Source organism: Chiloscyllium plagiosum, unplaced genomic scaffold (assembly GCF_037043375.1).
Source record: "Chiloscyllium plagiosum isolate Xiang-an unplaced genomic scaffold, Cpla_swu_hap1 HiC_scaffold_21, whole genome shotgun sequence".
Taxonomy (NCBI): domain Eukaryota; kingdom Metazoa; phylum Chordata; class Chondrichthyes; order Orectolobiformes; family Hemiscylliidae; genus Chiloscyllium; species Chiloscyllium plagiosum.
The window spans coordinates 14,187,700-14,214,436 of NW_028270159.1; the positions used below are offsets into that span (position 1 = coordinate 14,187,700).

The 26,737-nt window shown below is 40.3% G+C and overlaps 2 protein-coding genes across 5 annotated transcripts in view; one reads left to right on the plus strand and one right to left on the minus strand.

The window, feature by feature from the left end:
- Positions 1–918: 918 nt before the first annotated feature.
- On the minus strand, positions 919–26,002 carry b3galt9 (beta-1,3-galactosyltransferase 9). Of its 4 annotated transcripts, none has more exons than XM_087998295.1 (3): positions 25,949–26,002; positions 13,688–13,802; positions 919–5,423 (listed from the first exon to the last, which is right to left on the minus strand). In XM_087998295.1, exons 2-3 carry the CDS (start codon positions 13,691–13,693, stop codon positions 4,317–4,319), a joined length of 1,113 nt encoding a protein of 370 aa, XP_087854421.1. In that variant the 5' UTR covers positions 13,694–13,802; positions 25,949–26,002; the 3' UTR covers positions 919–4,316. The 4 variants fall into 4 exon arrangements, with proteins under 4 accessions (XP_087854421.1, XP_087854417.1, XP_087854418.1 ...); XM_087998291.1 differs by lacking the exon at positions 25,949–26,002 and adding an exon at positions 14,004–14,069 and having other exon boundaries at positions 13,688–13,902; XM_087998292.1 differs by lacking the exon at positions 25,949–26,002 and adding an exon at positions 14,004–14,060.
- LOC122564929 (kelch-like protein 20) overlaps positions 23,701–26,737 on the plus strand; it is a 45,956-nt gene continuing 42,919 nt past the window's right edge. Inside the window, exon 1 of the mRNA XM_043720424.2 lies at positions 23,701–23,900. The gene's annotated coding sequence lies outside the window, so the exon portion shown is untranslated. The remainder of the gene's footprint in view (positions 23,901–26,737) is intronic.

The window sequence follows — 26,737 nt, forward strand, 5'->3', positions numbered from 1 at the left end:
ACATATTGGTTAGAAAATTCAGCCTGCATGTGAATACAATGATCAACAGAAATGTGTTGTTAAGGTCTTGTATTAACACTTGAAAACATCTGAAATTATAGTTAAGCTGCTTCACCTGATTTGTAATCTTTCCCTCCATGCAATTGTTATATTATGGCATAGATTCTAACCAGACAAACCTGTATCTTTAAGACATTTACATGATGCCACTAATGAGACCTTCCAGTATAAAGGCTTTCAGTCACTCTCATTGTGTCATGGATTAGATTAGATTCCCCACAGCATGGAAACAGGCCCTTCGGCCCAACAAGTCCACATTGACCCTCTGAAGAGTAACCCATCCATACCCTCTGACTAATGCACCTAACACTATGGGCAGTTTAGCATGGCCAATTCACCTGACCTGCACATCTTTGGACTGTGGGAGGAAACCAGAGGAAACCCATGCAGACACAGAGAGAATGTGCAAACTCCACACAGACAATCACCCGAGGCCGGGGTTGAACCTGGGACCCTGGTGCTGTGAGGCAGCAGTGCTAACCACTGAGCCACCGTGTCTTCAGTCAGTTAGTCAGCTATGTGTACATGATATGCAAAGGCATCAGCAAATACACAACCCATACTATGTGTGTGAATCTGTGATATTGATGTTATACAATTGTTAGTGTTGATAATAAACCCATACTATGTGTGTGAATCTGTGATATTGATGTTATACAGTTGTTACTGTCGCTAATAAACCCATACTATGTGTGTAAATCTGTAATATTGATGTTATATAGTTGTTAGTGTTGTTAGTAAATTTCAAGACAGCTGTCTCAACATGAACATGATTCTTTGTGATACATGTTACACAGGCTAACATTTAGAAATCCTGTCAACAATGTATGGGTTTATTAACAACACACAATTTTTTGTTTCAAATTTCTTTTTATTTCACATTTTACTGACTGTACCAGGTACCCAGATATCACTGGGTGAGTCATGAAGCTCTTCTCTTTACACCCTTTGATCATTCTTCCACATCTAATAAATGTTTTGATAAAAATGGTCATGTAAAATAACACATTTTATTGTAATTTAAATTCAGGATTCACAGCAACACTTTCATTCAGCTTCAGATTGCAATCTCATGTTCTTACATTTTATCTGTTACTTGTCAGGTGACATAGATAAATGTTAAAACACACCCAGAAACTTCAATACAGATGCCAAGACACAGATTTACCAAACAAACACAAAGTTTAAAATGTTGTAATTCTAAACCATTATAAGGATAAACGCATGAGAAAGCAAAGGCTGTTATGAGGGCTACAAATCTTCTGAACAAGAAAGGTTGCTAACCATTTCAAATTCCCTGACAGCTCAAAATACTGTATCATTGCTTTGACAAGAATGAAAAGTGTTTATTTGTTTTCACTTCATTATTTAAAAATGTTGAAAATTGATCATTTTTCCTCTTTGTTTTCTCCTCTAACCATCTCTCCAGATGTTAGTGATGTGTGACTTTTCAAGTACAGGTTATCTACTGAAGTGATCTACTTAATGATGGGATCAACATGCTGCTTTCATCTTGCAGGAGGTGAAACTGACTTTGTGAAACTGTCCTTGTGCAAGGAAATAAGCATGCAAACAAATATAGTTCCAGCAAGATCACAGGGCAGTGATCAGACAAGGGAAACTGAGTTAACGTTTTCACCCTTATTGAGTTGGAACACCTGTACTGTTGCTTCTGCTAAGGACTTGCACATTCAAAGCTTCGTTTGGACATCTCATGTGTGCTATTTGCACACTTATGTCAAACTTAATATTTATAAATGATTCCTTAGCAAAATATTATTCTCTGCACTCTTTAAACACAGTCAATGGACAGCCCTTAAATTAAGAATTAAAATAGTTTACAACATAACTGCAAACATTATATACAATATCACCAATATTCAATGAGAGAGCCTCAAATATTACATTTTGTTTGAAGATTAATGATAACCTATCCTAAGAATGGGAGTTCTGCAATACAACAACAAAAGTATCTTAATTGTATATTTGACTGAGATTGTTTTCAATTTTCAGAAGATTAAACCAAAGCCATGTGGACATTGTGCATTTGCTGGAAATTCCTTATGGTTTCAGCAATGCAACATCCATTGAGAAAACAACAAACAAAGAAAGATCTACATTTAAAAAGGATCTTTCAAAGGACTGGACATCACAAGTGTATTACTGTTTAGTGGAGCACTTTTTAAATGAATTCATGGTTGTAATACAGGAAGCACAGTAGGCAATTTGCACTCAGCAACAAACAGAAATCTAACTGGAAGTGAAAAATCTGATTGCCTGATGTTGATTGAAAGACAGATAATTGTCAGGAAACTAGGGCAAAGTCCCTTGTTTTCTCCAAAAATCCTGCCTTGGGTTATTTTACATCCATGAGAGAGAAAGAGAGAGAGCATACAATGCCTCAGTTCAATGTCTCAACTGGAAACTAGAAAGAAAGTACTCTTGATAGAGATTATGTCTGCTTACAGGAGGGACTTCGCTGGGACCATTACTGCAATGTCAGCTTCGATAATCTTGATTAATGTGAGACGCTCATTCCATTGACCTGCTCAGGTTAGCTGCTCTACAGAGTGAGGCAAATGATCTGAGGTCAGGTTCTCCCCCATTGGAGGCAAGAGACCCATTCTGGGGCCACTGTTGTACATGTCTTAGTTTAGTGCTTGTCTCTAGAGTTGCACCAACTGAGGCCTGTGAGGCTGGTGGATCTCACATCGTATTCTTTACTCATGGAAAGTAAGACCTGTAGATAAACAGGGACAGACAGAAAGGTTTCACAAAGAAACCTAATTTTCAAGTGAGATTATATTTTCAAAATAGACGGGCGAGTTTACAAATGGAGGCAGAGAGACAAAGAGAGAGAGAGAGAAAAAAAAGCATGCATTACGTAGTACCTTTCATGACCAAAGAACAATCTAAATCATCTTAGAGCCAATAATGAATTCTTCGGAAGTCTTGTCAGCACAGCATGGTGGCTCAGTGGTTAGCATTGCTGCCTCACAGTGCCAGGGACCTAGGTACGATTTCAGCTTGCATGGAATTTGCACATTCTCCATATATCTGTGTGGGTTTCCTCTGGGGTGTTCTGGTTTCTTCCCACAGTCTAGACCTGTGCAAGTTACGTGGACTGGACATGCTAGATTGTCCATAGTGTTCAGGGGTCTGTGGGTTAGCCATGGTTGGGGTCTGGCTGGGGTGCTCTTTAGAGGGTCCGTGCAGACTTGATGGTTCAAATGGGAGGATCCTACCTGTGGAAACCAATTTGCACACAGCAAGCTCCCACAAACAGCAATATGATAATGAGCAGATCATCAGTTTCCAATGTGACTTGTGGAACCTCCCCGCTCTTTGTAATAGTGTGGGGGAATCTTTTGAGGCCTACCTGAGAGGGTGGACAGGTCAGCATTTAACAGCTGACTTGAAAGGCAGCACCTCTGACAGCAGGGCACTCCCTCAGTACTGCACTGACAGCTTCAGCCTCAGTTAGATAGCAAACTTGGTTTTAACCGTCACCTCATCAACCAGCGCTCCCGCTAAATCAGCAAAAATTATGTACCTCAAGTACTGTGATCTACCATGGTATCTGAGTATTTATGCTGTAAATAAAGTATAACAATGATGTGTATAACCCCTGCATTACATTTCTATTCCTGTGTGTTTTTACATTGATTTTAGGAGGATTGTTGATGCTTTTACAATGATTCTTTGAGGGATATTGATGTTCTGAAGCTTCACTTGGACAGGATTTACTGTGGTTATGTACAGCTCTTGATTATGCAGAATATTTGATCAGCTGATACTCTCCTGGTCCCATAGGTGTTGGGTAATAAAATGTTTCTGCAGAGTAGGACTTGAACCCATGACCATTCAACTCAGAGATGAGTGCTGTATCTCGAATTACGGTTGTGGGGTTTGCTCTTTTACATTACATTTCCTACAGTGTGGAAACAGGCCCAGCGGCCTAACAAGTCCACACCGACCCTCCGAAAAGCAACCCACCCAGACCTATTCCCCTACATTTACCCCTAATTCCCCTACCTATCACTACGGTCAATTTAGCATGGCCAATTCACCTGACCTGCACATCTTTGGATTGTGGGAGGAAACCAGAGCACCCGGGGGAAACCCACGCAGACACAGAGAGAATGTGCAAACGTCACACAGACAGTTGCCCAAGGCGGGAATTGAACCTCCCGGCGCTGTGAGGTAGCAGTGCTAACCACTGAGCCACCATGCCGCCCCTGCTGATCATGTAATAGTTAGTGTTTTGGAGGGACTGACTCCTCTGACTCCGTGCTGTCATGTGACGTGAGCTTGTCCAGATAGGTTAATGCCTTGCACTTGATGAGTCCATAATACATTTCTAACATAGTACATGGTCTACTGTCATTAATCTCCTCCCAGGCCTCATCCAGCTCCTCGCTTTTCATCCCAAAAGAGCTAAAGATGAACTTGTAGCAGCAGCGATTGAAGCGAATGTGCTTCTCCCCAGAAAACCTGGAGCTGTGGATGGGCACCACGCCAGCTTTCCTGGCGCAAATTCCGACATAAATGTCTTCAGGCATCGAGGTCTCCATCGCCACAGAAGCGACAAAAACCTTACGGGCGACATCCTGCGAGATGACGTAGGCCGTCGAGCTGCAGTAGTCGGGGTAATACTTGCCCGAATACAGGCTGATGGACACGTGATGTTTGTTCAGAGGGTCTCGAATGGGCATTACCTGGTGGTTGACTCTCCCAATGTAGAGATCCTCCGCATGTCTCTTCAAACTGAGCAGGTATTCCACCAAGCTTCTGTAATTGACAAAGGTCTCTTCATCAGATTTCAGAATGAACAGAGCTTTAGGGCAAAATGTCACAGCCCAGCGCATGATCATAATGGTTTTAAGGACAGCGTTGTTGGCCGAGTCTGGGAAAGTGCCTTGGATGATGTCCCTGTGGTCTGCATACTCTTTGTTGATCTCCTCTTGGGTTGCCTGAGTTTGAGGGATTCCAATTGCAAACAATGTTAACAAACCATAACCTTGCACTTGACTCACATTAGCCCAAGTCTTCCTGATGACCTCCCGCCGTGTCATGTTTCCTGCGTTGCTGGAAACAAAAGCCAGGAGAAAGAGGTTGCTGTGACTGCAAGCATCTGTGTTGCTGATGCGAAAATACCTGGAGGCATTTCCCTTGACCTGGCCCATGTCCAGTTTCCTCGCTCTCTCCCGGATGTCCAGAGTTTGGACATCTGTATGGGTGTTTGGAGAGGACTGTAGCAGGTACTCTTCCACAATGTCAGCCCCAAAGAGCAAGGCATGGAACAGAGCCACATTGAAGAGAAGGAAGCACCACTGATGAGTACGAAGCCTACAGAATAAAAGCTGGTTGAAGAAAAACAAAACAAGAGAAAGAACATCAGGCTGAACAAACCCACTCCATTTGTAATATTCTTAATAAATACTGCTTATTGTCACTCAATCTCATTTCTCATCAACAAAATATTTGTCATCCATTTATGCACCCATTGGGTGCTTATTCCTGCTAATATTGTGCATTAAAGGTTAAAACAATTATAGATAACCCTGACTAATAATAAATACCAAATATACATCTGTATTTCTGATTTGTTTTCCTGGTGAAAGGCTTATGCCTGAAATGTCGATTCTCCTGCTCCTCAGATGCTGCCTGACCGACTGTGCTTTTCCAGCACCACACTCGCGACTCTGACCTCCAGCATCTGCAAACCTCACCTTCTCCTCATACATGTGTAAAAGTCAACATGGTGAGTTTTACTCTGCAAAGCTGATTTTTCATGATCTTCTACCTTAACTGGGAGAACCCCTCTTTTTAATCTGAGGAACTCTTAGTTCCAGTCTCTCCCACAAGGGGAGTCACCTTTTCAGCATCCTTTCCTGAAGAAGGGCTTATGCCCGAAACGTCGATTCTCCTGTTCCCTGGATGCTGCCTGACCTGCTGCGCTTTTCCAGCAACACATTTCCAGCTTTTCAGCATCCACCCTGTTAAGTCCCCCGGGTTAAACAGGATCACTTCTTCTTCTCTAAATCCTAATTTATGTATAATTTCTCTTAAACAGCTTCAATCTTCACCTTTCTTCTTTACATTTTCTCAGGAATGAGGGTATCCTTTCAAAAGCTATAGGATTTTCAAACTTTATTTTCTAGTTCAATGCCATCAACAATGGGCAATTTAATGGATCTTTAATGTCCCCATTTATGAAGAGTACCTCCCACTCATACCAGCCAATCTCTCTTGCTTTGTCTGAGCAGCTCCCCATCCTCCAGTTCCCTTATTAATGCAAGAGAAAATGTAAGACTAAATGGATCCTGTATTCATATGGAATATTATTTCAATTTTCAAAATTTATTACTATGTCAAATGTACCAATTATTATATCACCTTTCCAGACAATGAAAGAACAAACACCAATTTGCTTTCACTGTAGATGACACTGCTTTAAGAAATTGCTCAATATGTTATTATTGTCAAAAGTGGTACATGAATGAAGGCAGAGAGCACCACTTAGAAAATTGCACACATACAAAGTCACAATGCTCTGCTAAGATTTACTAGTTACTCTTAGAAGAAGGAACCACCCCACCAAAGAAATATGTGCATGACCTAGACAATAGGAGCACAAATAGACCATTCAGTCCCTGGGCCTTGCTCTGCCATTCAGTAAGACCATGGTCCATGTTTGTTTTCAAATTCCACTTTCCAATCTATTTCTCTTTGATTCTGCTGCCTATCAAGAATGTATTCACAGCTTCCTTAAAACTCTGCATCCACTTCCTTCTGAGGCAGATGGTTCCAAAGTCACACATCCATCTGAGAGAAATATTTCTCTTCATCTCGGTCCTGAAAGAGTGACTCCTAATTTTAGTGCAGTGCCCCCTTGTTCTGACTGACCCACAAGAGGAAACATCCTTTCCACATCCACCTTGTCAAGACCATTTAGGATTATATACACTTCAATCGTGCCACCCCTCACCTTTCTAACAAGCCCAATCTGTCCAACTTTTCCTTATAAGACAACCTGCTCATTCCAGATATCAATCGGTAAACCTTCCCTGAAACACATCCAACATATTTATAATCTTCCTTCAGTGAAGAGACAAAGACTGCACACATTATTCAAGATGTGATCACACTAATACCCAGTAAAACCATTGTCTTGCACCCTTATTTTATATTAAATTCCTCTTGTAGAAAAGAACAGCATCCCATTAACCTTCTTGATTATATGCTATACCGGCATGCTAACATTTTATGACTCATGCACTAGAAAATCTAAATCTCTCCAGACTCGGAATTTTGCCGGGGTTCTCTGTATAAGTAACAGTTTGCTCTTTTAGTCTTCCTGCCAAAGTAAACAACTTCACATTTTCTCACATTGCACACTATCTGCCAGACTTTTCCCCTATCCAACCATATTGGTCTACAACTTCTTGAAGTCTTCCTTGCAACATACTGGACCCAGAGACTTTCCAGCCCCAGCTCCAATGCTTTGCTTAGTATCACTTCCCTTCTGATTGTAATATCATGATGTTACTCCCTCCCTGCTACCTCCTAATTTACAGATACTACTGGAATGTTTTTGCTATAGAGCCATAGAGTCAGACAGCACAGAAACAAACCCTTCAGTCCACACTGACCAGATATCCTAAATTAATATAGTCCCATTTGCCAGCATTTGACCCATATTCCTCTAAATCCTTCCTCTTCATATTCCCATCCAGATGCCTTTTAAATGCTGCAATTGTACCAGCCTCCACCACTTCTTCTGGCAGCTCATTCCATACACACACCATTCTTTGCATGCAAAAGTTGCCCCTTAGATCCCTTTTAAATCTTTCCCCTCTCATCTTAAACCTATGCCCTCTAGTTTGGACTCTCCTACCCTGCTATTTACCCTATCCATGCCCCTCATGATTTTATAAACCTCTATAAAGTCATCCCTCAGCATCTGGTGCCCCAGTCTATTCAGCCTCTCCCTGTAGCTCAAACCCTCCAACCCTGGCAACATCCTTGTAAATCCTTTCTGACCCTTTTCAAGTTTAACAACATCTTTCCTATAGCAGGGAGACCAGAACTGAATTAAATATTCCAAAGTGTCTTAATCAATGTCCTGTCCAATGGCAACATGACATCCTAATTCCTATAATCCCACTGATCAATAAAGGCAAGCGTGCCAAATGCCTTCTTCACTCCCCTGATGAAATTCCTGATGAACAGCTTTTGCCTGAAACATTGATTTTCCTGCTCCTCGGATGCTGCCCGACCTGCTGTGCTTTTCCAGCACCACTCTAATCTTGACTCTGATCTCCAGCATCTGCAGTCCTCACTATCGTCTTCTTCACTCCCCTGTCTACCTGCGACCCTACTTTCAAGGAACTATGAACCTGCACTCCAAAGTCTCTGTTCAGCAACACTCACCAGAACCCTAACATTAAAGTATCATTAAGTATTCCTCATAGTGAAGACAAAAGCAAAACATTTTTTTCATTTCATTCCACCATTTCTTTGTTATTTACTATTAATTCACTCTCACTCCCTGGCGAACAGACACTCACTTTATTTACACTTTTCCTTTTGAGTGCCTGTACAAACTCTTGCTATTTGTTTTTAATATTCCTAGTTAACTTCCTCTAATACTCCAACTTCTACCACCTAAATAACCTTCTAGTTATCCTGTGTTGCTCTTTATATTCTAACCAATCATTTGACTGCAATTCATCTCAGCACAGTTATATTTTTTCCTTAAGTTTAATATTTATCAGAACATATGAACAACAGAAGGCCCATTAGGCCTATTCTGCCATTTAATACAGTCATTAATAATAAAGCATATCAATGCCTTTTACCCACTCGATCTTCATAGCACTGTACGCCACTGATAACCTAATATTTATCAATCTCTACTTTAAAAGTAAATAGCTTTCACTTTTGTCCCTCTGGGGTAGAGAATTACAAAGATTCACAACCCTCAATGTAAAAAAATATTCTCGTTATCTTGATAAATGGTTTCCAATTTATTTTTAAATTATTATCATTTGTTCTAGACTCCCTAGCCAGAGGAAGGATCACACCTGCACTTACCCTGTCTATCCCTTAAGTATTATATAGGGTTCAATGAGATCACTCATTCTTCAAAACTCCAGAGAAAACAGGTCTAGTTTGCTCAAGCTCTCCCTGCCATCTGGGAACAAGTCTTGTGAACCTTCATTGCACTTCCTCTATGGTAATAACATTATTCCTGATGCAAAGAACCCAAAATTGCTCTCAATACTCTGGGTGTGGTCTATCCAAGCTTCCATACAATTGAGGTTAGAGATTTTTTTAAAAACTGCAGATGCTGGAATCCAAATCAGGAGGTGGAGAAGCTGATGTTACAGGTGTAACCCTTCTTTAGGACCCTCCTGATGCTGCCTGGCTTGCTGTGTTCTTCCAGTCTCCTGCCTGTCTATACAATCGAAGCAAGACTTCATTACTCCTGTATTCAAATCGTATAATGATAAAAGCTAACATTCCTTTAGCCTCCCAATAGCTTACTGCAAATTGCTACATGTTAGCCTTCAGTAACTTAGCAACAAAGACACCAATGTCCATTTGTACATCTACATTTTCCAACCTCTTATCAATTAACAAATAGTCCACACATCTGTTTCTCCAACCAAAGTGGATGATTTCACATCTTTCCACATCAAATTTAATCTGCCATGTTCTTTCCCAAATACCAAGCCTGTCCAAGCCTTTCTGAAGTCAATTTACATCTTCCTCACAATACGCATTCCTGTTCAACTTTATATTGTCTGCAAAGTTGCAACTATTTGGCCCCACTTCCAAATCATTGATATAATATTTTGTGCAATAGTGCCCGAGGACTGATTCTTGTTGAAACCCATTAGTCATAGCCAGCCAACATAAAAATTACCCAGTTTTATTCCCACTCTGTTTTCTGCCTGTTAGCCAATCCTTCACCTAAGCTAGTACAAGACCTCCCATCCTAAGAGCTTTATGGCTTCTAAATAACCTCCAGTGGTGAACATTATTAAAAAATCTTCTGGAAATCCCAGAATACCTCATCCATCAACTCCCCTTTAGCAATTTTATTAGTAAAATCTTCAATAAAACTCCAATGCATTCATCAAATACACTTTCCCAGTTGTAAATTCATGCTGACTATGCCCAATCAGATCATTGCTATCCAAGTGTCCATTTATCACATACTTTATAATCAATTGTACCATTTTTCCCATTATTGACAGGTTTGTAGTTTTCTACTTTCTCTCTCACTCATTTCTTAAATAATAGGATGACTTTTGCAAACTTCTGATCCATAGGATCATTCCACAATATTTAGAATTCTGGTAGGTAATCACCAATACATTCATTATCTCTACAGCCACCTCCTTCGGCACTCGGGGATGGAACTGATCAAGTCCTGGGGACATATTAACTTTCAGCTTCATTAATTGTTTTTACTCATTAGATGTGAGTGTCACTAGCTCGACCAGCATTTATTGTCATCCCTAATTGCCCAGAGAGCAGTTAAGAGTCAATGTGGGTCTGGAGTCACATGTAGGCCAGACTAAGTAAGGATGGAAGATTTCCTTTCAGGTAACTACATGAGTTTTACTGACAATTGACAATGGTTTCATGGTCATCATTAGATTTTAATTTTAGATTTTAATTGAATCCAAATTCCCCCATCGGCTATTGTGAGATTTGAACCTGAGTTGTCTGGGTTTCTGGATTAATAGTCTAGTGATAATAACATTAGGTCATTTCCTCCCTAATTTTGCCAGTACAACCTTCTTATTGCTGTAATACTTACTCCCTTCAAGACATCATTCTCTATAGTCACTTGGATCTCTAATTCTGGGACATCTCTCATATCATCCTCAGTGAAAACAGATACAAAGCAATCATTCACCTACTCTGCTACTGCTCTAATTCCCATATAAATTCTCCAGACTTTACCTGCAATACATCCATATTTGTCTTAGTCAAACATTTCCTTTTTCTGTGCCTTAACAAGTTTCCACAGTCCGCTTTCATTTTTTTTACTAGATTGCATTTGTATTCTTTTCTCTTTTTCCTTATCAGTTTATTGGTCCTTTTTGTTCTGCACTCTAAAAACTTTCAAATCCTCAGATTTATTACTACTTCTGGCAAATTTATCAGCCTTTTCTGATAATCTCGTACAATCCTGAACTTTCATTGTCAGACATGGTTGACAGACCTTTCTTGAGTTTTTGCATCTCAAAACAATACACATTTGCTGTAAGCTATGTAGTAGTTCTTTAAAGGTCTACTGTCTGTGAATAGCCACACCTTTTAGTGTATTTTCTCAGTCCATCCCAGACACTTTCTACCACATGACCTCACAGTTTCCCTTATTCAAATGTAACACCCTTGCTTCAGATTGAACAACCTTGCTTTCAAAAGTAATGCAAAATTCTCTCATATTGGTGTCACACATCCCTAAATATTTTGTTATAACAAGATTATTAATTATCCCTTTTTCATAACATAACATGAGATGTTAAATAACCTGTCCTCTAGACAGCTCCTCATCAGAGTTCACCATGCCTGACATAAACCTGAAACTCATCCTCCATAGTTTAGTGCTCGGTTGGCTTAAGCAGTATGTATACAGATTGAAATGTTTTCTTTAATTTCTTTAGTTAACCAGGGATTGCAGCCTCCCATTAGCAGCCTTCTTTATAGTTGAATATAGTTATTTACAGTGTTCAGAAATATCCCTTTAAATATCTGCCACTGTTCCTCTAACCCTAACCTAGCATACCAGTTCATTTTAGCTAGCTCAGCTTGCATGCCCACATGGTTGCCCTTATTTAGATTTAAAATATTAGCATTAGACCCAATCTTCTCCTTTTCAATCAAATTCAATCATATTATTGTTGCTGCTGTATTGGGGTGCCTTATCTCTGAGACCACTAATTAATCCTGTCTCATTACACAATAGTGAGTCCAATATAACCTGCTCGCTGGTTGGTTCCAAAACATGTTGTTCTAAGAAACCATCTCAAATGCATGAAAAAACTGTCTTCAAAATATTTATACATTTGGGGAGGGAGGAAAATAAGAGATATTTATCATTTCACACCACCATGTCATGCCCTTTGGAGGCAATTCCCTAAATATATTTTTGTGTTGCAATGGCTAGATTAGCCTGAAGTGCTGAGTCGTAGGGATCAGTTTTGGGACCTCTGCTCTTTGTGATTTTTATAAATTTTTATGGGTTAGTAAGTTTGCCGATGACATTAAGGTTGGTGGAGTTGTGGATAGTGTGGAGGGTTGTTGTAAGTTGCAACGGGACATTGACAAGATGCAGAACTGTGCTGATAAGTGGCAGAGGGAGTTCAACCTGGAAAAGTGTGAAGTGATTGACATTGGAAGGTCGAATTTGAATACGGAATACAGGGTTAAAGGCAGGATGCTTGGCAGTATGGAGGAATAGAGGGATCTTGGGGTCCATGTCCATAGATCCCTCAAAGTTGCCACCCAAGTTGATAGGGTTGTTAAGAAGACATATGTTGTGTTGGCTTTCATTAACGGGGTAGTTGAGTTTAAGAACTGCGAGGTTATGCTGCAGCTCTATGAAACCCTGGTTAGACCACACTGGAATATTGTGTTCATTTCTGGTCACCTCACTTTCAGAAGGATTTGGAAGCTTTAGAGAGGGAGCGGAGGAGATTTACCAGGATGCTGCCTGGATTGGAAGGCATGTCTCATGAAGAAAGGGTGAGGGAGCTAGGCTTTTCTTATTGGAGCCAAGAAGGATGAGGGGTGACTTGATAGAGGTATACAAGATGTTGAGAGGCATAGATAGAGTGGATAGCCAAAGACTTTTTCCCAGGGCAGAAATGGTTATGCAAGAAGGCATAATTTTAAGGTGATTGGTGGAAACTTTAAGGGAGATGTCAGAGGTACATTCTTTATGCATAAAATGGTGGGTGCATGGAATGCACTTCCAGCGGTGGTAGTAGAGTCAGATACATTAGGGACATTTAAGTGACTCTTGGATAGGCACTAGAAGATAGTACAAAGAAGGGTATGTAAGTTAGTCTTATCTTAGAGTAAGGATAAAAGGCCGGCACAACATCAAGGGCCGAAGTGCCTGTGCTGTGCTGTACTGTTCTATGTTCTATGTAAAGCTGACATCATCACTAATGGACATCTTTCTAGTGCTGGGAGCTTCTCTGATTCTCAAACATCTTCACTCGGCGAAATGGAGCTAAAACTGTAAAAATGTACAGTTACTGGACTTTACTTATTTTTAGGTGTTGCCAAGCTAAGATAGTGTAATACGTTTTGTTGGTTTACTGTCCTATAAGACCATAAGAAATAACAATAGGAGCTGGCTGTTCATCCCCTCAAGTTGTTCAATCGAATCATGGCTGATCCAGAATTCCTCATGTCCACTTTCCTGCCCTTTTCCTGTAATCCTTGATTCTCTGACTAATCAAGAATCGACCTCAGCCTTAAGCCTCTGCCCCCTCAGCTCTCTGAGGCAAGCCATTCTGACCTGTCCAATTTGCAGTCTTTTAATGTTGCGCCTGATTCAATACTTTCTGGTAAAATATCGCAACACACTCACCTGCATGGTCAGCTCAATCACATCACCTTCCAGATGAATAAAGCCTCAATGATGGACAGATTATCCGGTCTTGCCGCTCTCCATCTGTTGGTCTGGTATCTTGCGCCAAACTTTACTGTGCAATTTCAAAATGAAGGAAGATATTGTTTGGTTAGCCCAATTCCCCTGTTAGAGTCATGGAATGAAATCCTATAGCTTGCTTACAGATCAAATACCTGGGAAAGGGAACAAGAATCAGGTGAAACACAGACACAAATATCACTCAGGGTAGACTTTGTCCGATTGCAAACTTTTCCATTCTCGTTTGGTCGCTTACCTGAATTTGCACAACATGAAACAAACTACAATGTACATTTCTTCACTAGATGTTTACTCCTTCTCCATGCAGGTTGTGTTGTTGAAAGTAAACTTGCACCAGGTGAATTATTTAGTACCGAAAAGGCAATGGATAATCTTGAATATCGAATATCAGGACTACAGAGCCAAGTTAATTAGATAGAAATCAATAATGATTCAGGATCGCCTCAGCGGAATGAATATTGTGTACAACAACCGGAATTCAATACAACGATCACGTTTACTGCATTACAGAATGTATAATGAATGGAGTCTACAATGATGATATTTATCAATGACTACTTAATATAAATCATAATTTCAATAGTTGTTAAGCCTAATAGTTTCATTTCAGGTACCTGAGATCAATAGGATAAATTACTGTCTTTATTTGAAACGGCTTATTTTCAATTGGAAAATGCTGCCCTGGTTGGGTTTTTCTATCATGATGTGACAAGATCATGAATATTCTGTTAACAAGCCCTAAGACAAGACTTATTGATTGAAATAGGTTAACTTTTTTTTATGGCAAATCGAGTTGTGTAGTGTTGGGATCTGAACAGTGCCACCAGCCCTGATTTTATATGATTAATTGTTCATTAGGATGTCATCCCTATGTATTGTGTTTTTTGTTGCCAGTGATAGATTACACCATCCCTAAAGTATCTTCACTACATAAAACACCATTCTTTAATATACAGTGCCAAAACTAGAACAGAAATTGCTGGAGAAACTCAGCAGGTCTGGCAGCATCTGAGGAGAGAAAGCAAAGTTCATGTTTTGGGTCAGGTGACCCTTCTTCACAACTGTTCATGTACAGTGTGGTATTTAATCCTGATGTAAAAACTGGCAAATGTAACAGCATTATTTAAAAAGGGAAGGAGACAAAAACAAGTTAACTATAGACTAGTTTGCTTAACACCTGTTATTGGTAAAATGTGACAGTCTATTATAAAGGATGTAATAAGAGTGTATTTAGAAATGTATAATATGATTAAGCAGAGTCAGTATGGCTTCATGAAGGGGAAATCATGCCTGATAACTTTATTAGAATTCTGTGAGGAGGTAACAAGCAGGATTGATAAAGGGGAAGCAGTGGGTACAATTTATTTGAATTTTCAGAAGGTGTTTGATAATCTTAGAATCCCTATATTGTGGAAGCAGACCATTTGTCCCACTGAGTCCACACCAACCCTTCGAAGAGCATCCCACCCAGACCCACCTCATCCCTGTAATCCTGCATTTCCCAAGGAAATCCTCCTAGCTTGCACATCCTGGATACTACAGGCAATTTAGCACAGCCAATCCATTGGGTGGAATCAAACCGATGTCCCTGGCGCTGTGAGGCAGCAATGCTAACCACTGGATCACTGTGCTACCCACAGTGAAACATTAGGCTACTTGATAAGAGACAAGCCCATGGTATTCGAGACAGTATGTTAGCATGGATAGAAGATTGAGAGAATGGAAGTTGGGGAAAGGGGGCATTTTCAGGTCAGCAGCCTGTAACAAATGGCGTGCTGCAGGGATCAGTGCTGGGGCCAGTTATTTACAATATATGTTAATGACTTAGTTGAGGAAAGTGCATGTATTATAGCCAAGTCTACAAAATAGGAGACAGCAAGTGGTGAGGATGACACAAGAGTCTGCAGAGGGATATAGAGATGTCAAACAGGTGGGCAAAGACTTGGCAGATGGAATAAAATGTGGGGAAATGTGCACTTTGGCAGGAAGAATAGAGGTGCTAAATATTATTTAAATAGAGAAAGACTGCAGAAAGCTACAAAGCAGAGGGGTTTTAGAGTCCTCGTCAATGACTCAAGAAGCTAATATCCAAGTTCAGCAGGTCATGGGGAAGGCAGATGGAATATTGACCTTTATTTTATAGGAAGTAGAGTATAAAAGTAGGGAGGTTTGGTTAAAACTGTCCATGGCACTAGTGAGAATGCAGCTGAAATACTGTGATCAGTTTTGGTCCCTTTATCTAAGGAAATGTATACTAACATTAGAGGCAGAGTAGAGCAGGTTGACTTGGTTGATCCAAATATGGACCGTGTGTCTTATTAGGAGAGGTTGAGTAGATTGGGCCTGTACTCTTTGGTATACAGAAGAATGAAACATCCATAACTTCTTCGGGGAACTTGACAGGATAGATTCTGAGATGTTGATTCCCCTTATGGGAGAATGCAGGACCAAAGGGCATAATCTCAGAATTAGGTTCGCACATTTAGGACACTGGAGGAGGAATTTCCTCACTTGGAAGGAAGTGAATCTGAGGAATTTTTTATCGCAGAGGGATGGAAGGCTAGTTTGCCAAGTATATGGAAGGCTGACAAGGATAGATTTTTAATCAGTACAGGAATCATGAGTTTTGGGGAAAATGCAAGAAAACAGAATTAAGGACTGTCAAAGCAGCCATGATCTTCTTGACTGATTTTTAGAGTCATACAGCATGGAAACCAATCCTTCATTCCAACCGGTCCATGCCAAACTAAACTAGTCCCACCTGATTGCTCTTGGTCCATAACCCTTCAAACCTTTCCTATTCACGTATCTACCCAAATGTCTTTTGTGGAGCAGACATAAAGGGCTGAATGGCCTACTTCTGATCTTACATCTATGGATATGGTAAAGGCATTAAACTGTATGAAAGAACCAAAACTCACATCTCCATGTGCAACATCTCTTACTGAAGGTCTGTGTAAGAGAAAACCTTGCAGTCCTATTGAAAAATCATTAATTCATTATTTAATGATGTTATTTTTCTTTTGTATACTGTTCATTAATGAATAAATATGAATAGACAGTTGAACCTACATGGTTCAGTTTGAAGACGCATTACTTTGGCCTTCTTATCCCTTGAAAGAATGTTTTGAGCATCTCATGTATTCTCTAATAAGTGCTTCATTGTCTGAACATGGTTATGAATACACTTTCATTGTGAGAAAACAAAGAAACAGATTTCAACTTGCAAAGGCTTGGTTTGCCTGTGGGAAGCTGTTGTCTAATCGGGAACAAGAGGATCAGTGGACCCCAAATGTGACAGGCCAGCTGTTCATTTCTGTCCATCAGTGACAGAAGGTCGTACTTTCAGAGGAATTGTTTTGGCCCTGATCTGGACCAGAAGGCCTGGATTCAAATCTCACTTGTTCCAGAGGGGTGTGTGTGATAGCATTGGTGGTCAGGTTAATTAGAAAACTTTTGAAAATGCATGAAAACAATAATAAATCCAGTTTATAAATAATATTTAAATTGGAGGTGTAGTGGACAGCGAAGAAGGTTATCTCAGATTACAAGAAGATCTTGATCAGATGGGCCAATGGGCTGAGAAGTGGCACATGGAGTTTAATTTAGACAAATGCGAGGTCCTGCATTTTGGGAAAGCAAATCTTAGCAGGACTTATACACTTAATGATAAGGTCCTAGGGAGTGTTGCTGAACAAAGAGACCTTGGAGTGCAAGTTCATAGGTCCTTGAAAGTGGAGTCGCCAGTAGATAGGATAGTGAAGAAGGCGTTTGGTATGCTTTCCTTTATTGGTCAGACTATTGAATACAGGAGTTGGGAGGTCATGTTGCAGCTGTACAGGACATTGGTAAAAACAATGACTGCAGATGCTGGAAACCAGATTCTGGATTAGTGATGCTGGAAGAGCACAGCAGTTCAGGCAGCATCAGAGGAACAGTAAAATCGACGTTTCAGGCAAAAGCCCTTCATCAGGATAGGCCACTGTTGGAATATATTGCATGCAATTCTGGTCTCCTTCCTATTGGAAAGATGTTGTGAAACTTGAAAGGGTTCAGAAAAGAATTACAAGGATAGGACCAGGGTTGGAGGATTGAGCTATAGGGAGATGCTGAACAGGCTGGGACTGTTTTCCTTGGAGCGTTGGAGGCTGAGGGGTGATCTTATAGAGGTTTATAAAATCATGAGGGGCATGGACAGGATAAATAGACAAGGTCTTTTCCCTGGGGTGGGGGAGTCCAGAACTAGAGGGCATAGGTTTGGGGTGAGAGGGGAAAGATATAAAAGAGACCCTAAAGGGCAACGTTTTCACGCAGAGTGAGCTGCCAGAGGAAGTGGTGGAGGCTAGCACAATTGCAACATTTAAAAGGCATCTGAATAGATATATGAATAGGAAGGGTTTGGAGGGATGTGGGCCAGGTGCTGGCAGGTGGGCCTAGATTGGGTTGGGATATCTGGTCGGCATGGATGAGTTGGACTGAAGGGTCTGTTTCTGTGCTGTACATCTCAATGACTCTATATAAAAATGGAAAGGTAATTTTTTCAAATCATTTGGATATTAAGTGACTAAGGTGGAGTTGAAGGGCTTAAGTGTCCATTCAGATCTGAGCTATCACAAATAAGTTGTAACATTGTTTTTCTGCTTAAATATCTGTTGATAGCCCTGCTATCAATTGCTGTTTGTGACCATAAATGCAATAGGTACAGTCCTAGAATGAGCTTGTGGCAAGAAATAAGGTGATGGTTCTAAAAGAGTAAATGTTGAAGCCACATTAGTTCCTATAAATCTGAAGAAGTTACAGTGTTTTGGTGGAAGAGGTTAAGGTCTTTTCTAGCCTTTGCAAGGAACTGGTGCATTCTGTACTGTTCCTGAAAGTCCTTAGTGATTATGCCAGATTATAAATGTAGTTATTATAATTGTATAGTTATTGCTAACATGCGATAAACCATCCTGTTAACTAAATTAAGTGTCTCTTCTGTTTAGACTCGCCACTGGTCTGTCCTCAACTGTTCAAAATTAGACAGGGTCCTGACACAGATTATACCAATATAAAGATGAAGGAGGATTAGTGGCAGTGAACTACCTCAACCATGGCACTTGTGTTGTGGTTTTGAACTCTTTACTGCAATCCACATCAAGGGGAGAAAATTCCAGAAGAAACAGAAACAAGTATTTTTTTCATAAAAATCAGAAATTAACAATTACCTGCAGGAAGACACTGCAACAGTCCTGGAAGCAGTAACAAGGCTAGCTGAACCCTCAAAAGCCAAAAACGTCAGCAAGATGCTGGTAAGAAGCTCAGGGAGAAGTCAGTGGGCAAGGAAAAGAGAGAAAAGGTCAGCCATTCTTATGAAAGGACAGAGATTTTGCAAAAGAGACTCTGTAAGGAACAAGGAAGGAATAAGACTCTGGGGTTCAAGTTAGATATTCCTAAGGGAAAGGGGACAGCTGAATGTAAATGGTGTAAAGGTCAGAGACATAAGGCAAGGTAACGTAACAGAGATTTTTCAAGAATAGGTTTCATGAGGCACAGCTGCAAGGGACACTGTAAAGACCAGAAAGTAATTTCTACCAGCACCACAGGTTGTGAAGGTCTCAGAATTTATTTTAGCTGGAAAGGAGCAAATTTACTGAAATCCAGTGAAACAAGTTAGCAGAAGAAGTGAAGCCAAGAGAATTAAAGATTTAGAAGGACTGGGACCCAGAATTAAACGATGATTTTAACAAGAATATTTATAAATACAACACCAAAGTAATTTTACTTAACAACGTGTGTAGAACAAAGTACTTGCTGTTTTAGATTGTAAAAGGCAGGAAAACATCCATTTTGCTGAAGAAGAATTGGAAAACTCTTGGCTCCAGAAAGTGGGAATAGCTGAGAAAAAGCAAGTATCATAATGATGGTTGAAAATGTGGGAAAACCCACTAAGCAGTATAGAGTTACGATATTACAAAGAGATGGATTTTTAAAAAGCTTGAAATTAGTAAATTATTTCAAAGCAACCAACAATATAATTGAAAGCTTTATTGAATAATTCAAAACAGTTTTACAGAAACAGGGTTAGAAGGCTTAGCAAATAAAGGAAATACTGCAACATTGTTGAAGTACAGATTCTAGCTAGCTCTGCAGTCATTCAATTTAAAACAACGTTGGTGAATATAAAAGCGAAGAACATTACATTTAAAGCAGCATTGATATGAGACAGATTTAAAATTCCTTTCTAGTTAGAAGATTCATTAGTATGTTGAAATTAAGAAATAGATAATACTTTCTAGTAAATGTATGGGCAGGCAGGTATCATAGTGAACAAAAGATTGGACTTCAATGAGGCATCAATCCTTAAGATACAATATTGTTTCAAAACTAAATTAAGACTGTACACTATTATATCCAATGGATATGATTGCAAAATAATATTATTAACAGGCAAAACATCAAAGAAGTGTAGACCCTCTTGAAAAAAAGTTTATTGAAAAAATTATTTAAATTTAAGAGCAAATGAAACTCTTGAATGAGAAAGATTTTACAGAGTTTAGTTTCTAAATGAATATCAAGTGTTGATTTAATGAGAGATAGAGTTGATGTTTAAATTCTTAATGAAACTTTGTCAGATTTCTTACTGCCCAAAGGAAGATTTAAATTTCCTAAATGTATTCAAATTTTGCTGGAATGAGAAACTAGTAAGACTCATAGATCAAGGAAGGAGAAGATCAACAATATCTTAAGACAGCAGCAGAGTCTGTTCACCTTATTAGATAAGGACAATATAACAAGGCATATGAAAAGCCTTCTTAGGAAACAAGCCAAACACTTTATGCAAAAAGAAATGTCAGCACTGCAGGACCACAAGGTGCAGGACTTACAGATGCAGACAATGTTCAGCTATCAGTTAGGAATGCTAATTTGCAAACAGTAGGTCAGTTTCAGAAGATGCAGGGATAAGGCACAGTTTCAGAACAGTAGAAACAGCAATATCTCACACATAAAGAGATCTACTCAGTAGTGCATTCACCACTACTGGAAAAGATCCTACTATTTGATGGGATACTTCTATTGAAGAAGCATTTCTATGGATACTAGCCAATCCAGAAGGGACAGAGCTTGTCTCCATCCATGGACACCAAGTTGATTTTGTACTGGAAATAGGTCAATGTGTTATTGTTCTTTTAGACCAGTTACCATGGCTGAAGGAGCAGAGATTACAGCCAACAGGCATAAGACTAAATGCAGCAGGTGAGATAACTGTCAGAAGTATGTCGAAAGTGTTAGAAGTTACATTACAATCCACAATAGAGACTTAAAAATGTCTATGTTGTACACAATTGGCCAACTTTACTTTTAAGACCATCTGACACATCTCAATCTAAACTTTGCAGAATCACAGAAGTTTATGCATCAAAAGATTTACCATCTGCGTCTGCTCTGGCTCTTCATATAATCATCATTACCTACTGTCAATTTCCTGCTTTGTCCTTATTTGGATTTAATTAATCATTTAATGTCTTCTTGAATGTCTTAATAGAATGAGCCTCCTCCTCCACACATTCAGGTAGTGCTTTCCATATCCTAACCACTCACTATGTGAAAATGTTTCTTTTTGCAGCACACTTGTTGTTGTGGTTCTGTTCGCCGAGCTGGAAATTTGTGTTGCAGATGTTTCGTACCCTGTCTAGGTGACATCCTTAGTGCTTAGGAGCCTCCTGTGAAGCGCTTCTGTGATCTTTCCTCCGGCATTTGTAGTGGTTTGAATCTGCCGTTTCCGGTTGTCAGTTACAGCTGTCCCATGCAGTGGTTGGTATATTGGGTCCAGGTCGATGTGCTTATCGATTGAATCTGTGGATGAGTGCCATGCCTCTAGGAATTCCCTGGCTGTTCTCTGTTTGGCTTGTCCTATAATAGTAGTGTTGTCCCAGTCGAATTCATGTTGCTTGTCATCTGCGTGTGTGGCTACTAAGGATAGCTGGTCGTGTCGTTTCGTGGCTAGTTGGTGTTCATGGATGCGGATCGTTAGCTGTCTTCCTGTTTGTCCTATGTAGTGTTTTGTGCAGTCCTTGCATGGGATTTTGTACACTACATTGGTTTTGCAATAACCCCAGCCTATTCAGCCTCTCCTTATGGCTCAAACCCTCCAGCCCTAGCAACATGCTTATAAATCTTTTCTGAACGCTTTCAAGTTTCACAACATCCTTCCAACAATAGGGAGACCGGAAGTTCTTCATCCTTTTACAATTGAGAACAGTTTCTCCCCATCTACTCTATCCAAGCACACATGATTTTGAAAACCCTGGTCAGATCACTCTTAGCCTTTTTTTCTTTCCAAGGGCAACAATTTCAACTTCTTCAATCTCTCCATATAACTGACATTTCTCATTCATGGGACCACTCTTTCAAATCAACTCTGCACTCTCGCCAACATGTTCACATCGTTCCTGCATATCTAGGGCAAAGTGTTGCAAAATGGGATTAGAACAAATAGATGTTTCATGAAAATAAAACAAAGATCTCTATAACTCTATTAGGGGCACAAAAACAAAAATTGCTGGAAAAACTCAACACCCCCTCAAAACATTTCAAGAAAGTAGCCCAGACCCTAATTTTGCTAGTTGTTTTAAGCAGGTGTAAAGTGGATATTTCAGGAGAGGTGCAGCTGGTCAAACTATTTAGTTTCAAACAAAACAGAATTTATTTACAAGATTACCAAATGAAACACAAGCAACAGAGAACGGAATACCGAATAACGTAACCTATCTTAAAGTCCAACAGATCATCCCAGCTTAATTACGCTGTTCTAAATTCCTGCAACAATCCCCATAAGTAATCCTTGGCACAAAAGGAAAAAATCAAACACAGGGTCTTACAGGAAAGATGTCAGAGAGAGATGGCAGCATGGAACACCCTCTTCCATGTGGCTGGTTCTTGGACCAGCAGCCTCAAAACACTAGTGGTTGCTAACCAAACCAAACCAGAGAAAACCTGAGCTGGGAGAACTGGCCACTCCCCTTTTATTTTACAAGTTTTTTAAAACTTGAAAGCCTTATGTCTGAGGCAGTATCTGTTAGCTCCAATAAAATTGGCCCTAGAACCCATCCAAGCCAGACTTTTAGGACTCACTGCTTTTACGACCTATCTGAAAGAAAACCAAGGACAGCATAACCTTGTAAAAGTAGCAGCATATTCACACTCAGAATCATGAATTTTGCTTTCTCTCTCCACAGATGCTGCCATACCCACTGAGCATTTTGTTTATTTTTGGATGTTTAATGAACTGGCACAGAGACCACAAGCTTAAGCGCCTTTTTCCGTGTGGTAACAACTCTGTGACGCCATAATGCAGTACACAGAAGTGTACATAATATTCTGGGTGAATTTTAATAAATGTTTTTCTCATGAGAAGAGTTGGAGGAGATCAACAACGTCCTACAAAACAACTGGTCCAGGAGGAGAAGGGATGATGAAACAACTGGGAGGCAGAACAGTGGTTGGGTGATTGGCGGCTTTAATGGCCAATGGAAACGCGGAGTGAGGAGACGGACAGCGATAGTACTCAATTAGAATGGGGGCGTGTTATAAATCGTGCTTGACGGTTTTCATATCCAATCCGAATGCGGGGCGGTGTTGATTGCGTCAACGGAAGCCAACGTCCAATGGAAGCCCAGAACTGACAGACTGGCGGGGCTATTAACCAATGATGGTGAGCGGTCTGGTCCTGGGCGGGATGGTCCGCAGGAGTATTGTCCAATCACAACGCAAAGTGAGGAGACGGGCAGCGAGGGAAGCCATTAAGAAACGGGAGGCGGGACCTGAGTGGCTGCGGTACTGTCCAACCAATAGCCAGGATGAGGAGGCCGGTACCGTAGACAGCCAATGCAGGCGGTCGGTGGGTGGGACTTGAGTGGAGTGCGCGCGTGCCCTGAGGGGTGGGGAACGGGGACGAGTCCTGATGGAGAGACAGCGTTATCCCGCGGATTGAGGGAAAGTTGCTCATCGGTGTCCGCCTGGATACTCTGTCACGGTGTGTGAGTGTCTGGGTGATGGAGCTGGGGGGGGACCCGGAGGTGCCCGGGCCGCTGCCTCGGGCTCGGATGCTGCAGCTGAGCCAGTGAGTAGTGTCCGGCCTCAGGCCACCTTCTGGGTAAGTTTCACCGTCTCTTTTTTTTAATTTAAAAAAAAAGCGAGTGGTATTCTCACAGGCCGGCCTCTGCCTCTACTGGAAATGGTCTTGAGGATGGGGAAGGGAATTGCAAAGGAGACTCGAATAAATACTTGGAAAGAAAAATCAGGTTTTCGTCAGCTTCGCCAACAGTGCTAGTAGGGGCGCGATGGGCCGAATGGACTCCTCCTGCGCCGCCTTGCATTCATTTGTGGATGGTGCCTCCTGATAAATACCATCTGAACTTTTCTTTAAAAATCAAGTGTGGATTTGATGCTTATGAGGGTTTATGAGTTATAAGTTATTTCTTGGTTTTTGTCCTTCTCATCCTGTCCCCATATTTTCCAAAAGGACAAAAGCCACCAATGTTAACCTGGTGTTGTTACTTTGCAGAAGATGTCCGACCCAGTGCATGTTTGCAGCATCATCTCTCTCTAACCCTCATTGCTATCCCCATCACTTAAACCTGCTCAGTGCCAGCATGGCTCTGCCCACATACCTACTCGCTTTGAAAAGCAAAGACATAATGTAGATTTAGGCCGCTTGTGTTCAGAACTTATGGTACTTTCATTTTAAGCACAAAGCAGTATTATGTACCTCCTATGGAGTCTTTTATCCAAAATTGACAATGTGTAGTCATTTTTAAAATAACCTTTTGCTTCTTGTATTTTATTTTGTTCAGGGCATTGAATCAGGATTATGGTAAATGTCGTGTTGGGAAAATGAACATTGATGTTTTGAGGTATTATAGTCCAGATGACAAGCATAAACCAGGTTATCAATGCTTAATTTATTTTTTTGGCAACCCTCTTCTGAAGGTGTTGTTTTGTACTTTGCCCAAATTGCCATCATCCACAGATGATTGACTTATTGTTACTTGGCAGAGATGAATGAACCAATTCAAAATGGACATTGATCCTGCTATCTTTTGTGGTCTGTTTATTTAACTGCCTTAAGCAACTTGCTGCAGAAGAACAGGGAATTTCAGCTTTTCAGCATATTTCTGTGATCTACACCTCTTGACCAGCTGCTTTCAGCATTCCTATGCCACTTTCTCGGTTGTTTTGTTTGGAGTGCAAACAGCAGGTGTGAAGTTGTTCCGTCACTGTTTCAGTGCCTGTTTAGCCTTGTGTTTGTTTATGTGACCAGTATTCTGCATTCTGTTCTGTAAAATCTTTTAAAGTTTCAACAAAACTGAAAGCTGTTGAGAGCATGTTCCTGTGTTCTGGCTGCTTAATGTCTTTATCAGGTCTGATTAGATTGGTTACCAGATTCCCTTTAAAGGAGAAAGTGATAAATGACTTGGAAGCAGAGTAGAAATTAGCAAAACCATAGCCTTGAAAGTTATGATGTTCCAAGTGCTCATCCATGTCTTTTTTTTCAAAACAGTTGTGAGGTTCCCTGCCTCTACTACCCTCCTAGGCAGCGCATTCCAGATTCCGACCACCCTCTGGGTGAAAGAGTTTTCCTCAACTCCGTCTAAATCCCTTGCCCTTCACCCTAAAATTATGCCCTGTTGCAATCTTTAAAGATTACTTGGATAAGCACTTGAAATGTTATAACACTCAAGGTTACAGATAAGTACTGGAATAGGTTGATGCATACTCAATGGTCTCTTCTATACTATATTACTTCATTGACATTAAAAGCATGGAGGGAAGAAATGGAATAATAGTCTTCCTTGGCTCATATTGTTTGTTGATTATTGAGTGGAAGGGTGTGAGCAGTTGATTTGAGCTCTTGTGCCTACTATGTTTAAATAGTCTGCCAATGCTACCTAGCCTCTTGCGCACACACAATAGTCATGGAGGGTTGGTCACACCTCAAGTGAATATTACCATTTTCAGGGCAAGAGCATCATGACCCTTTCTTTCTTGAAAAGGCACTTTGTCTGCAATCTCTGCGTTGTGACAATAAATTCCAAAAGTTGGCAAACTGGAGATTTATGGGGATTAATGAGTCATTGTGGGAGGCAAGATTTGCAAAATATTTTGAGTCCGTACCACTTTAGCATTTTATCACAGACAAACCTGTGTTCAAATAAAAGCAATGTGTTGGAGAAATTCCGTCCAGCTTGGCAGCATCTGGAGAGAGAAAAACAGTGTGAACGTTCGGCGATTAATGGCTTCAAAACAGATTGATTGATTTTTGTTTTTGATGCATGAAAACTATTTGTTTGAAGGTTTTGCAAGATTTTAGGGACCATCTTTCAAATATTAAGTTAATCTATTGCACAGATCCTCATTAGTGAATTTAGTTCTACGTCTGGACGTTTTAGAGGATTAGGTATATTTAGATCAATTTGTTTATAAAATTATATATTTTTGTACCTGAGTACAGAATTCTATTTCATGTACTTGAGTAGAATAACTTGTGATGTTTATTTATATTCCTGACTTTACAAGCTAGCTACAACATATGGAATATGGACAAATGACAGAACGGCAAGCAAGTTGGCATCAGAATAGAAAGCAAACAGTTCGGAGTTGAGAATAGCTATTCAGGTATACCAAAGGTGGGAAGTGATGTTTCAGAAGGATTAGTACTGTGACAACTGTTCACAATTTACAGAAATAATTTGCACTTGGAAATCAGAAGTACAGTTTCAAAATTCACAGACAACACTTAACAGGGTGGGGATGTGGACTTAAGAATGAGGAAGATCGCTACAGGAGTGCAATTGCCAAATGATTTTAAATATAGATAAGCATGAGGTGTCATTGTTTTAATGGGGAGATCATACTTCTTCAATAAGGAATCTAAATGGAGTAGGGGGAGAAACCGGGATGGAGGGAGTACTAACAGTTCTCTAAGTAGAC